The sequence below is a fragment of the Camarhynchus parvulus genome, chromosome 2, assembly GCF_901933205.1.
Source record: "Camarhynchus parvulus chromosome 2, STF_HiC, whole genome shotgun sequence".
NCBI classification, from domain to species: Eukaryota; Metazoa; Chordata; class Aves; order Passeriformes; family Thraupidae; genus Camarhynchus; species Camarhynchus parvulus.
Window position 1 is genome coordinate 54142644 of NC_044572.1, and position 19496 is coordinate 54162139.

Consider the following 19496-nt stretch of genomic DNA (forward strand, 5'->3'; position numbering starts at 1 on the left):
GTGTGATTGTGCACGGGTGTGAGGAAGAAGTGAGAGAGAGGGCATTTTGGCACTAAGCTGGATTTCTATGCATTGCTCACATATAAAGAAAGGGAAAATCCATATTGATTAAAAAGCAGCGAGATGAGCTGCTGATCATTAGGGTGCATCAGAGGTGTCAGTTTCTGCCGCAGTGATCTGTGTATGTGGCTGGAACCATGGCTTTTGACAGAACCCACTCCATAACTCTATTCAAATTCTGTGAACCCATGGATACTATGAACCCATGGATACTATGAACCCATTCAAAGCCAAGTTGGATACAGTCTTAAGCAATCTGGTTTAGAGGGAGGTGTTCCTGCCCATGCCAGAAAGGATAGGGACCAGTTGGTCTTTAAGGTCTATTCCAACCCCTTAACATTCTATGACAAATAACTGAATTTCTGTTAAAATAGAGCAGCAGTCCAAGTGACGCCTCCATGGGTACATCCAGCATCTTTCTTGGCATGCTAACAAAACTGTAATACTTCTGTAGGATATTAAAAATCAATAACAATCTTTTCCTGCCCTGTGGCGGCAGTGTAATAGTTTTTTCTACAAAGGACAATAAATCCACATGTGGCCTGTTGTTGTTCATCCATGTACAAGAGGCCAAAGAGAACAAAGGCACAAAGGATCTGCTGTGTCTTCTCTAATCATAAATCCTCCTTGAGCTGCAAAGACACACTCTTTTACTATTGTTAAAATTTAATTCTGGTAAACTTGAAAATCATTTTTGACTGAAAATACCTTTCATGGATCAATCAAGATGAAGCGTGTGTGGCTGTGTTTAATTCCTACTCTCTAGAAACTAAATTTAGAAGAACAATACCCACTGTATTATTCTACCTGAAATATGAGCCCTGATCCTTATTTGTATTATGCTTTGATGTAAAGCAGATTTATATTGTTTTAACTGAGGTGTGAATGAAGCTTATCCGCACAATGCTGTGTTATAGCTCTTTGAGATTTGATAGAATAGAAGTCACTGGAACACACAAAGAGTGCAACAAATGGGGTTTTATTTTCCTGAACTTCTGGCATGTAGGATTTCATATAATTAATTAACTGCTATGGTAAGAGAAAATAATGGGGCTGCATGGGGGAATTTTCTGTGCCTATCATAAGCAATAGTAACACTGAGGTAACTTGCCTTTCCTTTTGTGAAGAGTAATACACTTCAGGAACATTTTAATTTTTGATTTTTGCAATATGAAACTAGAAGACTGGTTTGGGTTATCTTTGTTTCCCACTTACAAAATAAACCAGTTCTAAAGAAAAAAGTAATTCTACAAATACTCTGCAGTTTGAAAATGTGTCCAGTCAGTTTCAAAATGGACCACAGACAAGAACTGTAAAAGTGTTGTTGGATGTGATTTCCTAATGCTGGTTTTCCAAGATCAGAACAGGATACAAAAATAAACTGCACATGCTCCAGTTTTTCTGTTTTCAGCACTTCATGTGCTTTAGTCTGTAGACAAACAATACAGGTTCCCTACCAGCATGGTTCATGGAGTCATCGTGTTTAGGTAACAGCTTTGCAGAAATGCAGCTGGGGCAGCACAGGAATCTGCTTAGGAACTTTGATACAAGCTGTGGTTTGACTTCAGTACCTCTTAGGTATGTCTTGGTACTGAAGTACAATCAGTGACTTTTCAAGAATGACTGAAATTAGTAATAGAGATTGCTATAAGCTTGCTATAAGATTGCTAAGATTATACTTACAGTGTGTGAGGATATGTTTGCTGACAGCTTTGGCATCTTTGGCAATGGAAAATAAGCTTCCCTGCTTTAGGCATGTAAGTTAACAGCATTAGTGATATGTGCATTGATTAGCAGAACTGGGACCTTAGAGTTTAACCCCTACTTCTATAGTATGTAAAGCCCATGATATGACTTTTGAGCACCATCATTGTGCTTCAGCAATGTCCTCCAAATGTACAAACTGAAACAGTATGTGCTCTGGACACAGCCATAAAATAAGGAGGATGCATCTTGGATTTTGTAGAATACAGTCTACCAACTTTGTAAAAGGTGAATCTGTGTTCGGGGCTGCCTGGCCACTGCAGAGAAGCTGGGAAACTGATCTGTGGAGCACCCAATGTAGTGCGTGGGGACCCATATGATGTGCTTTTCAACTGGTAAGTTAATATTGTAATAACATATGTAAAATTCATATTCAAAGGAGAATTTCTGCAAAATATGAACCTGTGAGAGTATTTGAAAAGGTTACTGGTAGATTCCCTAAGCAAAAGTTTATTAATCTGTCTTAGAAATGATGAAATCAAACCCTCTGAGGAAAAAGGGGAATAAATCTTATTGTAACATGAGCAGCAGTTTATATTAAATCTCTCATGAATATAAAAATAATTCAGCAAGGTGGCAGTAATGATGCTTACTGCTGCCACTTAGTGGAGCCATGCCTTCCTCCCTTAAACTAGAAAAAATATTAATAACACTTTTCGCTGCAGGTGGTAAGAAACATCCATTTGTACAGAAGTAGGAGAGGGCAGTTTTTCAGTGATGCTGGGTACTCAGAGTTCTTGTGTAAGTTCTGTTTTGTGATGACAAGAGGCATTTTAGTACAGGATTAAAACCCCTGAGGTGAGGAATGTGCATTCTTCCTGTCGCCTCACAGATAAAACCACCACATCAAGAAATAGATAACTTCAATGCAGAATAACTAACTTCAGAATGGAACTTCAGCAGCCTGCAGAAATTCCAGCCAGAGAAGATCATGGTTCTCTACCAGTACAAAAGTTGAAAGGATGAATTTAGCAATTCATAATAGAAAACTATCTTAAATTATAAGTGCTGAGCTACTGATGGTAAGATTTCATGTTTCTGTAACAAATGGACTGTGATGATGATGATGATGATGATGATGATGATGATGATGATTTCAGGTGTCTCCTCTATCATGTACAAGCTGCCTGAATACATTTTTTATTGGGAAAACAAATCATCCTGTGATGATCAAGCTAGAGTCAGATTTATATAACTGAACAAAACTTATGTCCCTATGCAACACTTCCAATCCACCTCTTCAGGACAGAATAGAAATCACTCTCTTACTCCAGTGCATCCAGACATAAATTTAAAGGGACATTGTTTTTAACAGAACACATGTGGTGGTGTCTTTCACCTCACCTTCTGTTCCTTAGCTTGCAGGCCAAACACAGCTCATAACAATGAATTCCTTGGATGCTACTGGCAGAAAAAAAAATATATATATTGAAACATAGAAGAGTTAATGTTATCTGTACCAGCAGAATTTAATTTTTCTATGACATCTGAGTGCGACTGAGCAGACAGCAGCTAATAATATTTAAGTGATTGAAGACAAATACCCAAACAGCAGAGAAAAAGCATATACATTTTCAGGTAACACATGAGAGGAGGTAACACATGAGAAAAACCAGCCTAGTTATGTCTGTTAGCTTATCTCTAGATAAGCATTGTTCACATCCATGTGTGTTTCTCCCTGTGTAGAAAGCACTGATAAGCTTATGCTGCAGAATTTAAGACTGAGATCAGTGCTGTTTTAGTGCACAGGTGAAACTGCAGTGAGTCATGAAGCTTTTATTTATCCTTTCTAGAGGGACAACTGAAATGAATACATCACATATCAGCTCCACAATTTTCTGGTACTACTAGGCAAAGCATCATCTGTTCTATGGCTAGTGCATAGCAAAGTGGGAAAAGGTCCTGGAAGCCAACACAGCTTCACCCAGGGAGAGTCCTGTCTGACCTACCCAGTGGCCTTCTATGATGGGGTGATTCCATCCGTGGGAAAAGGAGGAGCTACAGATGTCTTTTATCTGGATTTCTGTAATGCCTTTAATATGGCACCCCACAACATCCTTCTCTCCAAACTGGAGAGGGATGGATTTGATGGGTAGACTGTTAGGTGGATAAGGAATTGGTTGGACAGTCACATTCAGAGGGTGGTGGTCAGTGACTCAGAGTCCCAATGGACATCTGTGACAAGTGATGTCACTCAGGAGCCCATATTGGAACCTGTGCTGTTTCATATCTTCGTTAATGACACAAAGGGATGGAGTGCATCCACAGCAAATTTGCCAATGACACCAAGCTGAGTGGTGCAGTTGCCACACCTGAGGGATGGGATGCCATTCACAGGTATCAGCAAGCAGCCCCATGGGAACCCCGTGGGGTTCAACAAGACCAGGGCAAGGTGCTGCACCTGGGTTGGGGCAACCCCAATACCAGCACATGCTGGGAGATGGACAGAGGGAGAGCAGCCCTGGGGAGAAGGACCTGAGGGTGCTGCTGGATGAGAGGCAGGACATGACCCAGCCATGGGCACTCCCAGCCCAGAGACACAAACGTGTCCTGGGCTGCCTCCAAAGCAGCATGGCCAGAAGGGTGAGGGAGGGGATTCTGCCCCTCTGCTCCTCTCTGGTGAGAGCCCACCTGCAGGGCTGCATCCAGCTCTGGGGTCCCAAGATGGACCTGCTGGAGTGAGTCCAGAGGAGGACACAAAGCTGCTCAGAGGGCTGGAGAAGACCTTAGACCAGCATTCCAGTACTTGAAGGGGGCTACAAGAGAGATGTGGGACAAAGAGTTTAGCAGGGTCTGTTGTAATAGGACAAGGGCTAATGGTTTTAAACTGAATGGGGGCTGTTTTAGATTAAATATAAGGAAGTTTTCTACAACGAGGGTGATAAAATCCTGGCATATGTTGCCCAGAGAAATAGTAGATATCCCATCCCTGGAAACATTCAAGGTCAGCTTGGACAGGTTGTTCAACTGATCAAGTTGAAGATGTTCCTGCTCATTGCAGGATAATAGGATTCTTTGTATTCTCTGGATAATTCTTTTTAAGAATGCACCAAATCTGTCTTCCTAAGCCAAACAGAACCACTTGCTAGATTTTTAAAGGCATTTAAGAATCTAGAAGTTAATTTAAAATACAGCCAGAGAACCTTAAATATCCCAAAGTATTCTGTGGAAGATATGTTCATATTTCAGAATGAGTAATTACACTGATTTTCATAAATTTTAAGCAGGGTTCCTCCAGAAAAATGTGATTGTGAAAGTAAGTAAAGAAGTAGAAAATGTCACAAGAATTAAGTATCTGAAACCTTCATTGATCTGAAACCACATACCATCAAGATCCAATGTATTTGTCAGGAAAAACCTCCTCTCTGTAGTAAATGCCACTGATATGTAGTTTCAGATATAACAATTATATAATCTCAGTTTAATCTAGATTTTAATGTTCAGCAGGAATATCCTGCCTGTGCTACAACTTTCACTACTTTTTGAGTGGAAAGCACATTGATACCAAAAGACTTTAACCCTCTCTTACTTGACATACTGGTTCTGGTATTTATTCCTAAACTATAGATGATTAGCAGGATGGACCACCTCTCCTACGAAGAAAGGCTAAGAGAATTGGGATTGTTCAAGCTGAAAAAGAAAAGGCTCCAAGTTGACATAATTGCAGCCTTCCAGTGCCTGGAGGGACCACCACAAGAACGATGGGGTTTTTACAAGAACTTAAAGTGACAGTGACAGGACAAGGGGGAATAGTTTTAAACTGAAAAGGATGTTTACATAGGATATTACGAAGAAATTCTTTACTCTGAGGGTGGTGAGACACTGGAACAGGTTGCCCAGAGAAGCTGTGGATGACCCCATCCCTGGCAGTGTTCAAGGTCAGGCTGGATGGGCCTTTGGCAACCTGGCCTAGTGGGAGGTCTCCCTGCCCATGGCAGGGGGTTGGAACAAGTTGATCTTTAAGGTCCCTTCCAATCCAAACAATTCTATGTTTCTACTTTTTTCTGCAAATCAGATTTGGCAGTAAGTGCATGAGGGGATTCCAGCGCACTGCTTGTCAGCAATTGTACTCCCATCCCGGATCCATGACCCAGGTTTGGACTGAATCCTTTCCCGTATGTTGGCCTGTTTCCTCAATAGTCTTTTCTCCTCTGTGCTCTGGATGTTGGCAGGAGGTTACATGCCCTTAAAAGAGACACGTGGCACAGAAGTGCCTTGATAAATAACAGCCACACAGATCAGGTCTCTTTAACACGTACATTAAGTAATCGAGACAGTGAAGGGATTGAGAAGTGAGCACATGCTTTTCTCAAGCCTTTTCCAATTAGGCTCATGCCAAATCCATGAAGCAATTCCCACCAGCCTGCACAAACTGATGACTAGGAGGCAATTCCAGCACACCTCACAGAGACACCTGGATCTCAGGCACGCATGGAGGAGAGGCACCACACACGCCCCGGCTGTGGGAAAGGCTTAATTGAGGCTTGTGCCTCAGACACCACAGGGACCGAGGCTTCAGCAGGTGGGCCCAGGTGCATCTGCCCTGTGCAGAGCTGCTGCTGCCCCTTTCTCCTCACCCCGTGTCAGCCTTGCTTGTTCCCAGTGTCCTGAGCCTGGATGTCCCACACAGCCAGTGCCCTCCACCTGCTGTGGGTTCACCCCGGGCTTCACACTCCCTCCCTGCTGCCCCTCGGAGCACACCTGAGTGCCCACAGAGTGGGGTCCTGGGCTGGGGATCACAGAATCACAGAGTCCTTAGGGTGGGAAGGGACGTCTGGAGATCACCGAGGCAGGGTCAGCTACAGCAGGTTACACAGGAATGCATCCAGGTTGGTTTTGAGTGTCTCCAGGGAAGGAGACTCCATGACTTTCCTGGGCTGCCTGTTCCAGTTCTCTGCCACCCTCAGTGTAAAGAAGTTGTTACTGGTGTTGAGGTGGAACTTCCTGAGTTTTAGTTTGTGGCCATTAATCCTCATCTTGTCACTGGGGACCACTGAAAAGAGTCCAGCACCATCCTCTTGGCACCCACTTCTGTCATATTTGTATGTATTGATTAGATCTCCTCTCTGTCTTCTCCTCTCTAGATTAAATAGGCCCGGCTCCCGGAGTCTCCCGTCATAAGAGAGATGCTCCTGGCCTCTGATTATCTTTGCCACCCTCCACTGGACCCTCTTCGGTAGCTCCTCATCTCTCTTGTCCTGAGGAGCCCAGAATAGGACACAGTGCTCCAGATGGGGCCGAATGGTGGGGGAGGATCCTCCAGCTGCAGCGACACGAAGATACCCAAGTTACAGAGGGAGGCGAGCCTTGTGTCTCCCCTCACACACAATCTCGGCTTTACGGGGTTCATTTAAACGCCAGGGGGCGCTGTCCCGCCGTCCCTCCCTCAGGCCCGCCCGCCGAGCTGGGCGCGCGCGGGGCGGGGCCGCGCGGGTACCCCCCGCCCCCCGGCAGGCGCGCGTGCTGCCCGCAGCCTCCGCGAGCCCGCGGCAGCGGCAGCGCCCGGCGGGAGCGCGGGCCGGGACGGACACAGGCACCGACACCGACACCGGGAGGGAGACAGGAGCACAGGAGGAGAAGGAGACGGAATAGGAGTCGGCGTCCCCCTGCCGAGGGAGAAGCCCCGCGCCATGAGCCCCGACGAGAAGCCGCAGCCCGGTCACTCCCGCGGTGACCGGCCGCCGCCACCTCAGCCCGCGACCGGGCGATCCCGGCGGCGGGGCGGGCTCCTGGCGGAGATCCGCACGCCCATCCGCACGGAGCCCTTCCAGGAGCGGTACAGCCTCAGCCCCGGCCGGGAGCTCGGCAGGTGAGCGCTGCCCCGGACGGCGGGGGAAGGAGTGGGGCCGGGGGGTTGCGGCAGCCCGGCCGGGGGTCCCTGCCGGGGTAGCGCCGCGTCCGGCGGTGCGCTCTGCCCGCGCCGGGCCGGCTCCGAGGGCGTGCCCCCGGCGTTGGCTCGGCTGCAGGAGGGTGCTGGGAGGCAGCTGTACCCCGCAGCTGTCCGTCCCTCCTGCTGCTGGAGAAGTCATCCTCGGCTCCCCAGCTTGCCGATCTGGCTGGGGAGAGATGCTGTGCTTCCCTGAGAGCCCGTGTGGAGTAGTGGATATTGGTCTAGAGTCCCATTTGAGAAGAAAACCTGCCCGCCCCCCTTTTTTTTTTTTTTTTTAAGTATTTATTATTTCTTCTTTATGCTGTGAAGTGGAAAAACAATTTTACACTCCTTTGGGATAGCATATGCTTGAGAGTAATCTAATGGTGGAACTTTTCAAGGACTTTTCAAGGAGTTAAAGCTGGTTAAAATCTTGGGTTTGGAAGTGATTGCACATGTAAGGTTTAGTTCATGTATAATTTCAACACATGATAGAATGCAAGGTTTACAGTGAAAAGGCTCATTAAAAGATTTCCGCACCTTGGGAACTACATATATGGAATTTCAGCACCACTTAACCAATACTTTTGTCTGAAATTCTGTCACTTCCTATTAAAGAATAGTAGTATTCTTAGAATTACATGTGCTTCATCCAAAGACTGTTTCAGTAAAAAAGATTAGATGGAATACCACTGGATATATGGAAAGACATCCTCCTCAATGTGTGTTCTATTGCAAGTTATGCTCGCTGTGTGACTCGGTTTATACAGTGGCAAAACCAACCCCTTTGGAGCTAAGGAGGAGTTTCAAGGCAAATGCAGCTGCTGGAGGTACCTGTAACAAATATTTAGGCTGCCTAGGTGTTAGCTTAATGCTCACTTAGTAACTCTGATGTACCAGTAAAACAATACCTGTTTAAACATAGTAGTCTAAAGCATTCAGATGGTAAGCAGGTGGGAGAAACGTCCCATGGAATAAGAAGGCTTTTTATAGTTTGTTGTGACCACAATGTCCAAGGCCTGGAAACTGAAGCTAACTAAACATAGGCTACAAATCAGCCTAAATTCTAAGAAACAGTCCAAAAGGCATGGGAGCAGTGTAGTACAGAATGTCCTGTAATCACTGCTGTTTTGGTTTGGGCGTCTTTTTTTATTTTATTTGAGGTTCAGATGACTTCAGAAAATATTTTGCAGTTCTTCCATGGAATAAGCATTTCCCTCAGAGCCAGGTGATAGTCAAGGGCCTAATCAGAGCATGGAGTAGATGAGGATTCTTTCTGGAACAAAAAAGTGCAACTCAGATGATTTCCTTAACCTAAGAATAAGAATTAACTACTGGCTCAAGTCTTAGTCTGCAGTTTAAACAAGTAAATAGCAGCATGGATTTTTGTGTGGAATATTTTTTGAATATTTTAAGGATGACCTTCACGTGAAGGCTGTGATTTTGCACCAGGAGTTAAAATGAGTTAAGTGGCAGTTCTAAGTGTTTGGCGTGGTTTTGAGCAACAGTTGCACATATTTTTGGTTCAGACTATCTCTCCCCAACTTTATAAGGGTTATCACTATCTTCTCTTTTAGAATATAGAAATCTCTACATTTGAATGCATGTGCTTGGTTTTTTATTCAATAATTTTAAATTTTGTTTTTTAAAAAGCAGATACTTCAGCTCAAATACTCCCATTAAAGATTATTTATTGCCAAATCTGCGACAAAATGTAGATGGAAAGTCTCTGTGCCACTTATAACTATAATTTTATTGATAATTTATTAACACAAATGGTTTCACTTTTATGTGTTCATAAATCGTGTAATTCTCTCTTTTTGGGTAGAGTTCATCTTTACAAAGAACAAATTAGCAGCCAGGTATGGCAGGTTTTTGTCTTCAATGAAAAGCAGTCCTTTTGCACACAACATAATCTATTTTAGCATTAATATTTGGTAGAAAAAGGTTTATACACTCTGTGTTTGTCCATCCCATTTACCAGAATTTGAGAAACAGTTTGAAAGCTGAACTTTAGGTAGGTTTGAAAGTAACAACATTTGTATGGATTGTGTTGTAAACTGAGAGTATGGAGAAAGAAGCAAGTAGGTTTTTCACCTTTGCTGAGATCGGGGCTGCTGTATGAGCTCAGCAGGTTTGTGCAGTCTTTGGCCTCCCATTCTGTCAGTCAGCACGTGTATGTTGAACTTCCCTGGGAACTTGGAGCCTCCATTTTGTGTACTCTGGTCTCCTGTGTTTGGAGGAGGTGGGTAGGAAAGCGGAACATGGCAGAATGTGAAGGCATTATAGTTCTGGTGATGCTGGGAGGAGTGGTACGGGGGCTCTGGCCACAGGTGGCACGTTAGGGAGCAAAAATCCTGGGGGAAGCAGTCCTGAGAAGCATGGATGAACCTAGGAGGAACTTGATCACAGTGTCACCAGAGGGACTTGGGTGCAAACCCATGGGAAGTCAGGCTTATTAGTTCTGCTCACAGGAGAAAAAACTGCTTTCAGAATGTAGAGCTTATGTGCTTGAGAAGGCGCTGCCTTGTTCAGTAGCTGAACAGGCATTTGCAAGTCTGTTGAAACACAGCTGTTGGGAAAGCCAGGTTCACTTGGGAAAAATATCAAAAACTTCGTTATAATGGCTACTTAGGAAAGGAAATTATTGCAAGTTCCTTAACATGACATGGAAATAAAAGTTTTTAAATTAAATTATTTAATATATGTCATTTTGGTCCAGTATTCACAGCTTTAATAATTTTACTGTCCTCAGAATCACAATATTCTCACAAATCTGAACTTGCATGAGGTCTGAAATCAAACTTACCTCTGATGATTGTTTTAAGGGTGCCACATTCCATCACCTCGCTGAGATTTAAATGTTTTCAGACAGTGCTAGCTTGAGTTAGGTTTGTTTGAAGCCGTGTCACCTTTGCAGGGGACAAGACAATTGCTTAACTCTTCCCCTTACCATTTGTGCTTAAGCCATAATTGTACCGTAAAATGGGGAACAATACATTTTTTACTACCAAATGCTTCCTTAAGGAGTCTACTATAATTATATTTAGTTGCTTTACTCGTTTTCCTCGAGAAAAAAACTCCTAATTGCAGACAAAGTATTACTAGGCTATTAATTCTTCAGTTTGTTGATGGAATGTTGCACTCCTTTTTTTATGTGAAACAAGCTATGCGCATATTGGAAGTCATCATTTGTGTACAGAAAATAATACTCTTGATTCTAGAGCTAGGTTAGAGGAAGGAATAAGTTGACTGGTCTGTCTTCTGGAAGGTAATGGTCACCTTAAATGATTGATCCACAATAAAATTATCTTCTAGCAAAATGTGTGCACACATGTAAATATGTCCAGTGCAATTCCATTTTTTCTTCTCATTCCTGTTTTTTCTTAAAGCATACAAGCTCATTCTCCACCCAAAGGTAAGAATAAGAAATAGTGTAATCATCCAAGGAGTGTGAAATATTATTTGTTCCTGACTAGTTATGTGGCTGTAGTTTCATGTGCATGTCTTGGATTTTTTTCCCCCCTAAAAGAACAACTCTGGCATGAACTTTTATTTCTTGGGTAGGTTTCAGGGATGTGTGTCTTAGCAGTACATGACACTTGTACCATTTTGTGCCATGACACTGCTGTCCTCAGCTGCTCTCTGCAGTAGCACAGCTGGGGTGAAGTAGCTGTGGAACTAAGGAAAAATAAAAGAGGTGAAAATGAAGAGTTGCAAGTAGTTGGTTTTGCCATTTGAGAATAAATTTATGTGAGTAAAATATTCATGAACATCAGAAATGTAATCCCTGCACTTTGTTGTTTGGAAATCCAGAATTGTCGGGGGAAAAACCCACACTTCAGAAGAAATGTTTGATATGAGTTACATAATAAACTGCATATATTATTGTGGATCTCAGAAAAGCTTTTTTCTGAACTTTATAAAAAGTAAACATCTTCCCAGAAAGAACTTATTCCTGCATTTGTTACAGTGACAGTATTTTATAGGTCACTTTAAAAATGAGATTAGTTATTTTTAAATATTTTGTTAAGCTTAGTTATTTTTATATATTATAAATAAATTAGTAAGGTTGGTTTTCTGTTGTTCTGATCCTAGGACAAAAAATTAATTGGTGTCATATAAATGTTGCTGCTTATCTGATTTGACATTTGATTTGTGATTTGACAATTTTCCTTTGAGCTATAAAGTGTGCCTAATGAAACAATGCAAATTCTGTTGGCAATCTGAAAAGGTGACATTGAGCTTCTTTGTAATCAGATATGATTTATCTTAACTCATAATTCTTGAATATTCGAGACTCTTGTGAGGACTGAGAACTATTTAGAGTTTCCTATTCTTGTCTTCTTCCAAAGCATTTTTATTTATGATTGGATGTCTGGTGGTCTGTTTTCAACTTGACAGATGTGCATTAAGATTTTAATCTCAAAATTATTCCTTCCATGCAACATTCTCCCTGCTAGCTCTTCTCATTACACTGAAGTAGCAATGATGTGATCTGACACTATTTTATATACTTTTTTATAATAAGTTCTGAAAATCAAGACTTTAAGAAAAGCAAAGGTGAAATGTATGCAATGTGTACTTCATAAGAATGCTTGTTTATATATGTCTTATCTACTATTCTGTCTCAATCAAAAAGAAATTCTTTAAAATTTATCTGTTGGCGTAACCATATAGTGGATGCTATCTTTGGATCTTAGCTCTGAAATTTTCTCAGACATGAATCTAGATTACTGCACAGTAATTAGTTCCACTGGTTATAAACATCAGGTTTGTCAAGTTTGATCTTTTTGGGGATCATATTCAGAAAAGATGAGTTCTAACAGGCAGTAGTTATAATAGCTCTAATTATAGGCATAACCAAAAGGAATCTTGGGCAGGATTCTTGGTCTGAAACAATTTAGAATTAGTATTTGTCAGCCGGCTGAACTCCCGTGTAACCTGTCCTTTGGATAACGTCACCTATCAGGCTTGTGGCCAGCTCAGCTAAACAGGACATGTATGGCCACACACAGTGGTGGTGGCTCTTGCTGTTTCTTGCTGCTCCATGAATACTGTTTTATTTCCATAGTGACTAATGCACAGTGAATCACAACATCGGTACTCATTAGGCTAATTAACTTCTTTCCAGATAGGTTTTGTATGTAATTCAAAACAGCACGGTACTTGAAAGATGCATTATAGAGATTTCAAACTTTTCTAAGCCACTTTCTCTAGGTCCTTCCTGGTACTAGAATTAAAAGCTTTTGACTGCACTAAGGCAACATTCAAGAGGAAGTACGCAGTGCATTCAGAGACTATATAAGGAAAACAGAGAAGTTGAACCTGCCTGGTTGAACCCAGGCAGGGACCTAAATTTATTGGTGTAAGGCTTAGTATCTATCAGGTGTTTAAATCACTTGCTGTTAAAGGGCTTCTCAATTTATTTTTATATGTTGTTTTTTGACAACATACTTATCAGTTGATTTTTTTCTTGAGATGTTTTTTGGTGCTAAGAACTTGAACAAGTGTATTAACACTTTTGATAAATGCATAGCTGCTTACTGTACATAAATGTTGTGCTATAAAATTATCTTCATGCATTTGCAAACTTCAATAGTTTTGTCTTCATGTATGTATTAGTAATTAAGAACATTTTCCCAAAAAGTTAGGTTCAAGACATTGAAAGCATATTCTTGCTGTTTGTCTACCTTCACCAGACATCTGGACTGTGCTGTGCTCTAGTCTTAATACATACTGTGCTGTAGATAATGTGCTTATGCAAAATAGTATTCCTAGAGGAATAACTGTGGCTGTATCAGTGGTAACAAGTCCAATTATTTTATTGAGATGGCCTAGCAAATACCCACTTTGTGGGTACTTATTTGACTTGATTCATTTAGACTGTGTGATTTTGAAACAAATGCTTATTAAAAGCAACCTGACCACAACTTTGTTTAGCAGTTATATTTCATGGATAACAGTCTTCTGCTAATAGGCTGGGAGAGTGGAACCTTTGAGATGAGCTTTGGCTTGGAGGTAGGAGAGGCAAAACCCATAGTAACTGTATTCCAAAATAGATGAGGACTATTATTTTGTTTCAGCAACCCTACAGTAAGTAAAGGACCAAAATAAAGATCTCAAAGCTATTCCTGCAGCTTTTTAAGAAAATGTTTACATATAAATAAAAAAAGGTAGTTTTGATGATCATTATACCTGTGTGGTAAGAGCTAAAGTAAGGTTAATGTACTTCAAAGTGTGAGAATTCATCATTGCATTAGTGCGAGGTGTTAATTAAAATACCTTTTTAGTCTAAAAATCAGCACTATGTGAGTGGAACCGAGTGGAGCAGGTGGTGTGGGACTCTTGCAGGAAGTTGAAAGCCGACACTTGTGCCAGAGTGCTGTGGGGGAAATGGTGTGACGCAAGTGTGGCAGTGTGGTTTGAGCTGGCCCACTGCATCATCAGGTGTGTGTTCTGCAGAGGTGACGCTCATTAATGTGGGCTAAGCACCGTGCTCAGCTCTCTGCTCCCTGCTCCTACTCACCTTGGCACTGCTGCCAAAATTGTGCTGCTGAGCTTGATTTTAGTCAGGCTGCTTCATTGTGTTTGCATTATCCGTGTTCCTTATTCTTAGTCTCACTGTATAAGTAGGGGGTTTTGAGAAGTGTTCGTCAAAAAACTCCAGCTGTTATCATTTGAGACATGCCATGGTGAAAATACCATCTTGAAAAATGCAGAGTATGGATATTGCATGGCAAATGGAGCAGGATTCAACAAGAGTGCTGTTTCCATGGATGTGGTGGGATACTTCAGAACACAGTAACTGGGTTACTGTAAGGTAGTCAGAGAAAGTATAAATTGCACATTTGTACAGTTTGATTTTGCCAGCTTTTGAAGTTAAAGTTTGGAGTATAATGTAATCTCGGGACCTATCACAGCTTGTTTACTCTGTGTTTCTGAAAACCGTGTTGTTTGAATTGATTGGGTTTTTTTTTAATTCCTTATGTTTCATGGAGATTATTTACATTCTGGGCTGGGGTGTTTTGAGCACAGGGATCATCATTCAGCAAGGCATCTTTCTAAATTCAGATTGAATCTTAAATGCTAATAGTGATTTGGTTAAAGTTTCCTGAAATGTTAATTTATAAAGGCCATGCTGTCACTAAGGCATATAAAACTAAATTCTTATTTAATTTCAGGGGAAAATTTGCAGTGGTGAAGAAATGTATCCAGAAAGACACTGAAAAAGAGTTTGCAGCAAAATTCATGAGAAAAAGAAGAAAGGGCCAAGACTGTCGGATGGAAATAGTCCACGAAATTGCAGTCCTTGAGCTGGCACAATGCAACCTTTGGGTCATTAACTTGCATGAAGTTTATGAAACTGCGACAGAGATGATTTTAGTCCTGGAATAGTAAGTATTAGTAATAATTCCTGAATAACTTTCTGCAGTATTTGCTTAAAAATAATAATGTAAAAATACTGTGTATCAATGTGACTAATGTAAAAAAATGTTATTGGTTGCCTGTTACCCTTGCTAAACTTCAAGAAGAATTGCTAAGAAAATGACGATTACAAGAAGTTATGTGCAGTCTCATAACTACTTCAGATTATAACAAATTTCTCTAATTATGTAGTATCTTTCAAAGCTGAGCTATAATTTATGTAGTTAAAGCATCTTAAATGAAATATACTCCCTGCATGTGAAAGAGGAAGAGGAAAGAAGCAATGAGTATCTGTTCAAGAACCAAAGTTTGTTTCATTGACAGTGGCAAAGATAGGATGAAATCTGCTGTGGTTTTTTTACCAGTTACAAAAATGTATTGAAAGCAACATCATTGCTAAAAAGAAACTATTAAAACCTTCTGCAATAGAAAACTTGCTAAAACAGTATCTTTTTGGGGAAAGAAGGGAGGAGGATTGAGACTTAAAAAAAGGACACTTGACTCTGCATTTGTCTGTGTGGTTTTCTCCACTTCAGTTTGTCCAGATGGGCATTCCTGCAGCTGTTGTGGCTGTTCATCTCAAATGCCAGTGGCTTTAGATAGTAAGGCATCTCACTAGCTTCCAAGATTCAGCCAAATGCTTGTTGCTACTGAACTGTAAATTCTTGTTCAGTTCTATGGATTTTAAATAATTAAGAGAGGAACAGTGAGGCTCAATAGTTTAGAAGTGACTTGTTTGTTAAGATAAATCTAGTTTGTGTAGCTCTTCTCTTACTTGATAGCAAAAAGAAATGGTGAGAAATCTTGTGTACCAATCACATCTTGTTTAAGAGTCAAAAGAAACTATCTTCAAAGTCCAGTGAAATGGAATGAGACCATGTCTCCTAAGGCAAAATTCCTTCTAGAATACATTTTTTAAACTTCATTGTGCCCTTAATGAAGTCATAATATGTGAAATATTCAAGTATCTTTTATAATACATAGGTGTGACAGAGCTTCTGGGGTTTTAACTGCTGCTACTGAAGACTCATAAATACCTGCTTTAAACACTAGTAGAAATTTAAACTCAAATACAGTTTCATTTTCTAGATCCTATGGGATTTAATATGAATAGTGGAATCTAAATGAGCAATGAGTTTTGTGATACTTTCAATGCAAAATTCCTAGTTTTCTTTTAGAACTCAATTTTCTTACAGTTGCAAAACTCTTTTAATATGAAGCATTAACTAGGTTGTTAAGTAATTAGCAAGATTACTGGGTTTATATGCATCAAACAGTCATACCTCATTTCAGATAAATAGCTGTGTGCTGGAGTTGTAAATTACGAAAACAGTCTTTCCCTGACTTCAGCAAGTATGTCTGGATGCTTCTTTAGTGTTCCAAAGACATGTTGCAACAAAACAGGTATGAATGTTAGTGAATTTCTGACATTCTGTATGCAGAGGATTAAAGAACATAGCTAGACTGCAAGCTTCTCTAGGGCATTTCAGTTTCTACTAAGCTTGATGGTCTTTGTGGCTGATGTTTATCTCCTGAAGAAGTAAAACAAATACTTAATCTTGGCCACTAACTTCATCTGCGGAGATTTTAAAGTTTCTTGTCTTGATGTAGAATCTGTCATAAGGGCTGAGGGTTTTGCCTTCAGGAAATGTTTTGCTTTCCGGGAGAGAAATATTAATGTTACATGGAGGGTTGTCTTTCAAGAACTATTGATTTTTGAGAGAAAACGAACTTAATATTGGCCATGTTAATGTTAAGTGTTGAGCAGTGGGGAAGCAAGGTGGCATTACAGTGTTGGCTTCAGCCGTAGCATGGCGAATTGGGGCTGTCTGCATCCACCCTCACAACAGCCTCTGGCTTTGGTTTGTTGTCATAAGACCTCAGTCAGGGTATTTAAGTCAGAATTTAAGGGATATGTAAGTCTAAATGGGTAACAGAAAGCCTGGAATTAATCTGTGGGCCAGTTATGCTTCTGTATTTCACTGAAAATAGAATGAAAAGGACCTGGAACTTTGCTGAAGAAGGTACAGGTACAGTCTGGGAAACTTGACATATCAGGTATAAAAAGAAAAAGCAAATTTGGTAACTTTTGGACTAGATACCTGTATGCAACCTACCTGTCATCTTCCCATTTCTTTTGAAAGAAAGAGCAGTAGAGCATCTGCTTGCTGCTTAAGAACTGGTCTTTTTCATAAATGTTTATCACCATGTTTTTACACATCTGGGGAAGGGATAGATGGTACTAGTGGGTAATTAGTGGGTCAAATGTATAGAATCCTGTAAGTGGAGCTTCAAAAATCCTAATCGTTCATATTTTATTATGAAGAGCCTCTGAACTGAGCCAGAGCCTTGTGTAAATATGGTAGACTTCTGTCACACTTGCTTTAAAAAGAGGAAGAAGTTGTCTTTTTCATCTTGAAGACACAGTTAGTATTTATTTTATATGCTGGATTAAGTGTTTTTTCACCTGTAGTTATTTGGATAATGTAATGGACTTACATATCCATTAATACTAATGGACTTATATAGTCTTGGACATGATTTATTGTCCTACTTACTGGAGGTGTGACCAGTTAAAATAAGAATCTGCTGGCAGGAAGTGATCCATTTGGCATAGGATTCAACAGACTGAACTTGAAGCAAACCCACTGTAATCACAAATAACTGCTGCTGCTCCAATGTTTGCATCGTGTCTGTTTGAGTAGCAAGAGGAGTTGTTCTAGTTAGCAGTCTGTCATGGTTTGACACTGGCACAATGCCAGTGCCCCATGAAAATATACTTCCCTGGTGTTCGCTGTGAGATGTGACCAGGAAATAAGCAAAGCAGGCCTCTACCTTAGAAAAAAGTTTATCAACTAAACTACAAAAGGAAAAAAAACCCACACACGCACACACACACCTGGAAAATGAAAACTCCACAAAAAAGCATTTCCTCCTCCCCCCCACCACATTTCCAATACATCTTCCAAATTTCAACTCTCCATCCATCACCCTGTAAATACTCAATTTCAGTCCATCAAGAGGAGAGGAGTCCTTCTTGGGGCCATGGTGACCTCTTCCTTGCATGCCCAGCGCTCTCACCACTGGACAAGGAACAGAGCTGCTTCAAGGGTTATCCTTTTAAGGGTGCTTTGACCAGTTCGAAAAAGCACAGTTTCCTCATCACTCTCGGGACCTCTTGTCCCCCCATACTTGTCTACCCCCTGGGGCGGGGGTCTCCAAAACTGAACCCTCTCAGTTCTGAGCCATCGCCTCCCCCTGCATGCAGCCTCTGTGTCGCGAGGAAGCATGGTTCTGTCCATGGCTGTACCAAAAAGAGTCCAGCAACCAGCTACTCCATCATCTCTTTCCGGCCTCTTCTTTACTCTCCCAGCCTCACTCACTCCCTGCTCCGACTGTCATTCTCTTGCCCATTTCCTCTTTATCATCCACTCCATCTCCCCTCCAGGAAAGGTCCAAATGCTCTGTGGGGTCTTCATTGTCCAGAAAGGGGTTAACAAACTTCTGCCCGCGGCCAGGCTCCTTCCCTGCTGCACTCCCCCTCCTTCTTCACAGGCCGATATCACTTCAAGGCCACAGGTCCGTACCAGCTTTCTCTCTCCCGTCTTCTGGCTGGCGGGGGGGGCTGCCCAAATCTTCTCGGGGCCTCTCTCCCTCTGTCTCTCCCGGGGGGGGGGGCTGCCCAACGCCTGGTGCCCCTACCACCCTTCCATCCTGAGGGGTCAGGCCTACCTCTGCCGGGCCGCAGGTTTTCTCCTCCCCCGCCCAGCTCAAAGCCGGGCAGGGGAGGCCTTGCCTCTTTGCTGGCCGGAAATCAAAGAGGGAGCCCAAGGGAGTGCTCTGCTTCTAACCCCTGTGTTCTCAGAGGCGCATCCACCCTCAGTGGCCAAGCCTGGTGTCAATTTAAAATCTGAACACCTATTGGCCTCTGGCCACTCCATTCCCAGAAAACCTGCTTCCTGTAAACCCACGACACAGTCTCAAATCAAGACTGGAAGTCTAAAATAATTTTAGGGGGAAACTTCTCAAATGGTCTTAGTTACCTTTGTTTGTGTTTCATTCAGTTCTCGGGCTGCCTGATTGGAAAGGTGAAGGCAAAAAACTAAAAGCATTGGTCTGAGAACTAAGAACTTTTAAGACCAGTATCTACAATTTTATGTATTTGGATGCTTCTCTTCCCATGTCCTCTCATCAGATAGGGATCTGTAGTTTTCTCAGGCTTTGGGAACATTGGTACATTACATTGCCTTACACTGGAAAAATTACCACTAAGTGCACTTACTATCCAATGGTATGCCTAGCCAAGGAAGGAGGTATGGCTGTCAGCAGCAGTAAGCATGAACCTTTGCTGGTAGTGTTACAAGCACTGTGGTGT

The 19496-nt window shown here is 41.8% G+C and overlaps 1 protein-coding gene across 1 annotated transcript in view; it reads left to right on the top strand.

Annotated features, from left to right (window-relative positions):
- Positions 1-7266: 7266 nt before the first annotated feature.
- Positions 7267-19496, top strand: part of STK17A (serine/threonine kinase 17a) — a 29240-nt gene continuing 17010 nt past the window's right edge. The window contains exons 1-2 of the mRNA XM_030944242.1: positions 7267-7633; positions 14878-15090. Of these exons, the coding sequence (XP_030800102.1) occupies positions 7455-7633; positions 14878-15090 (392 nt within the window). The 5' untranslated portion in view covers positions 7267-7454. The remainder of the gene's footprint in view (positions 7634-14877; positions 15091-19496) is intronic.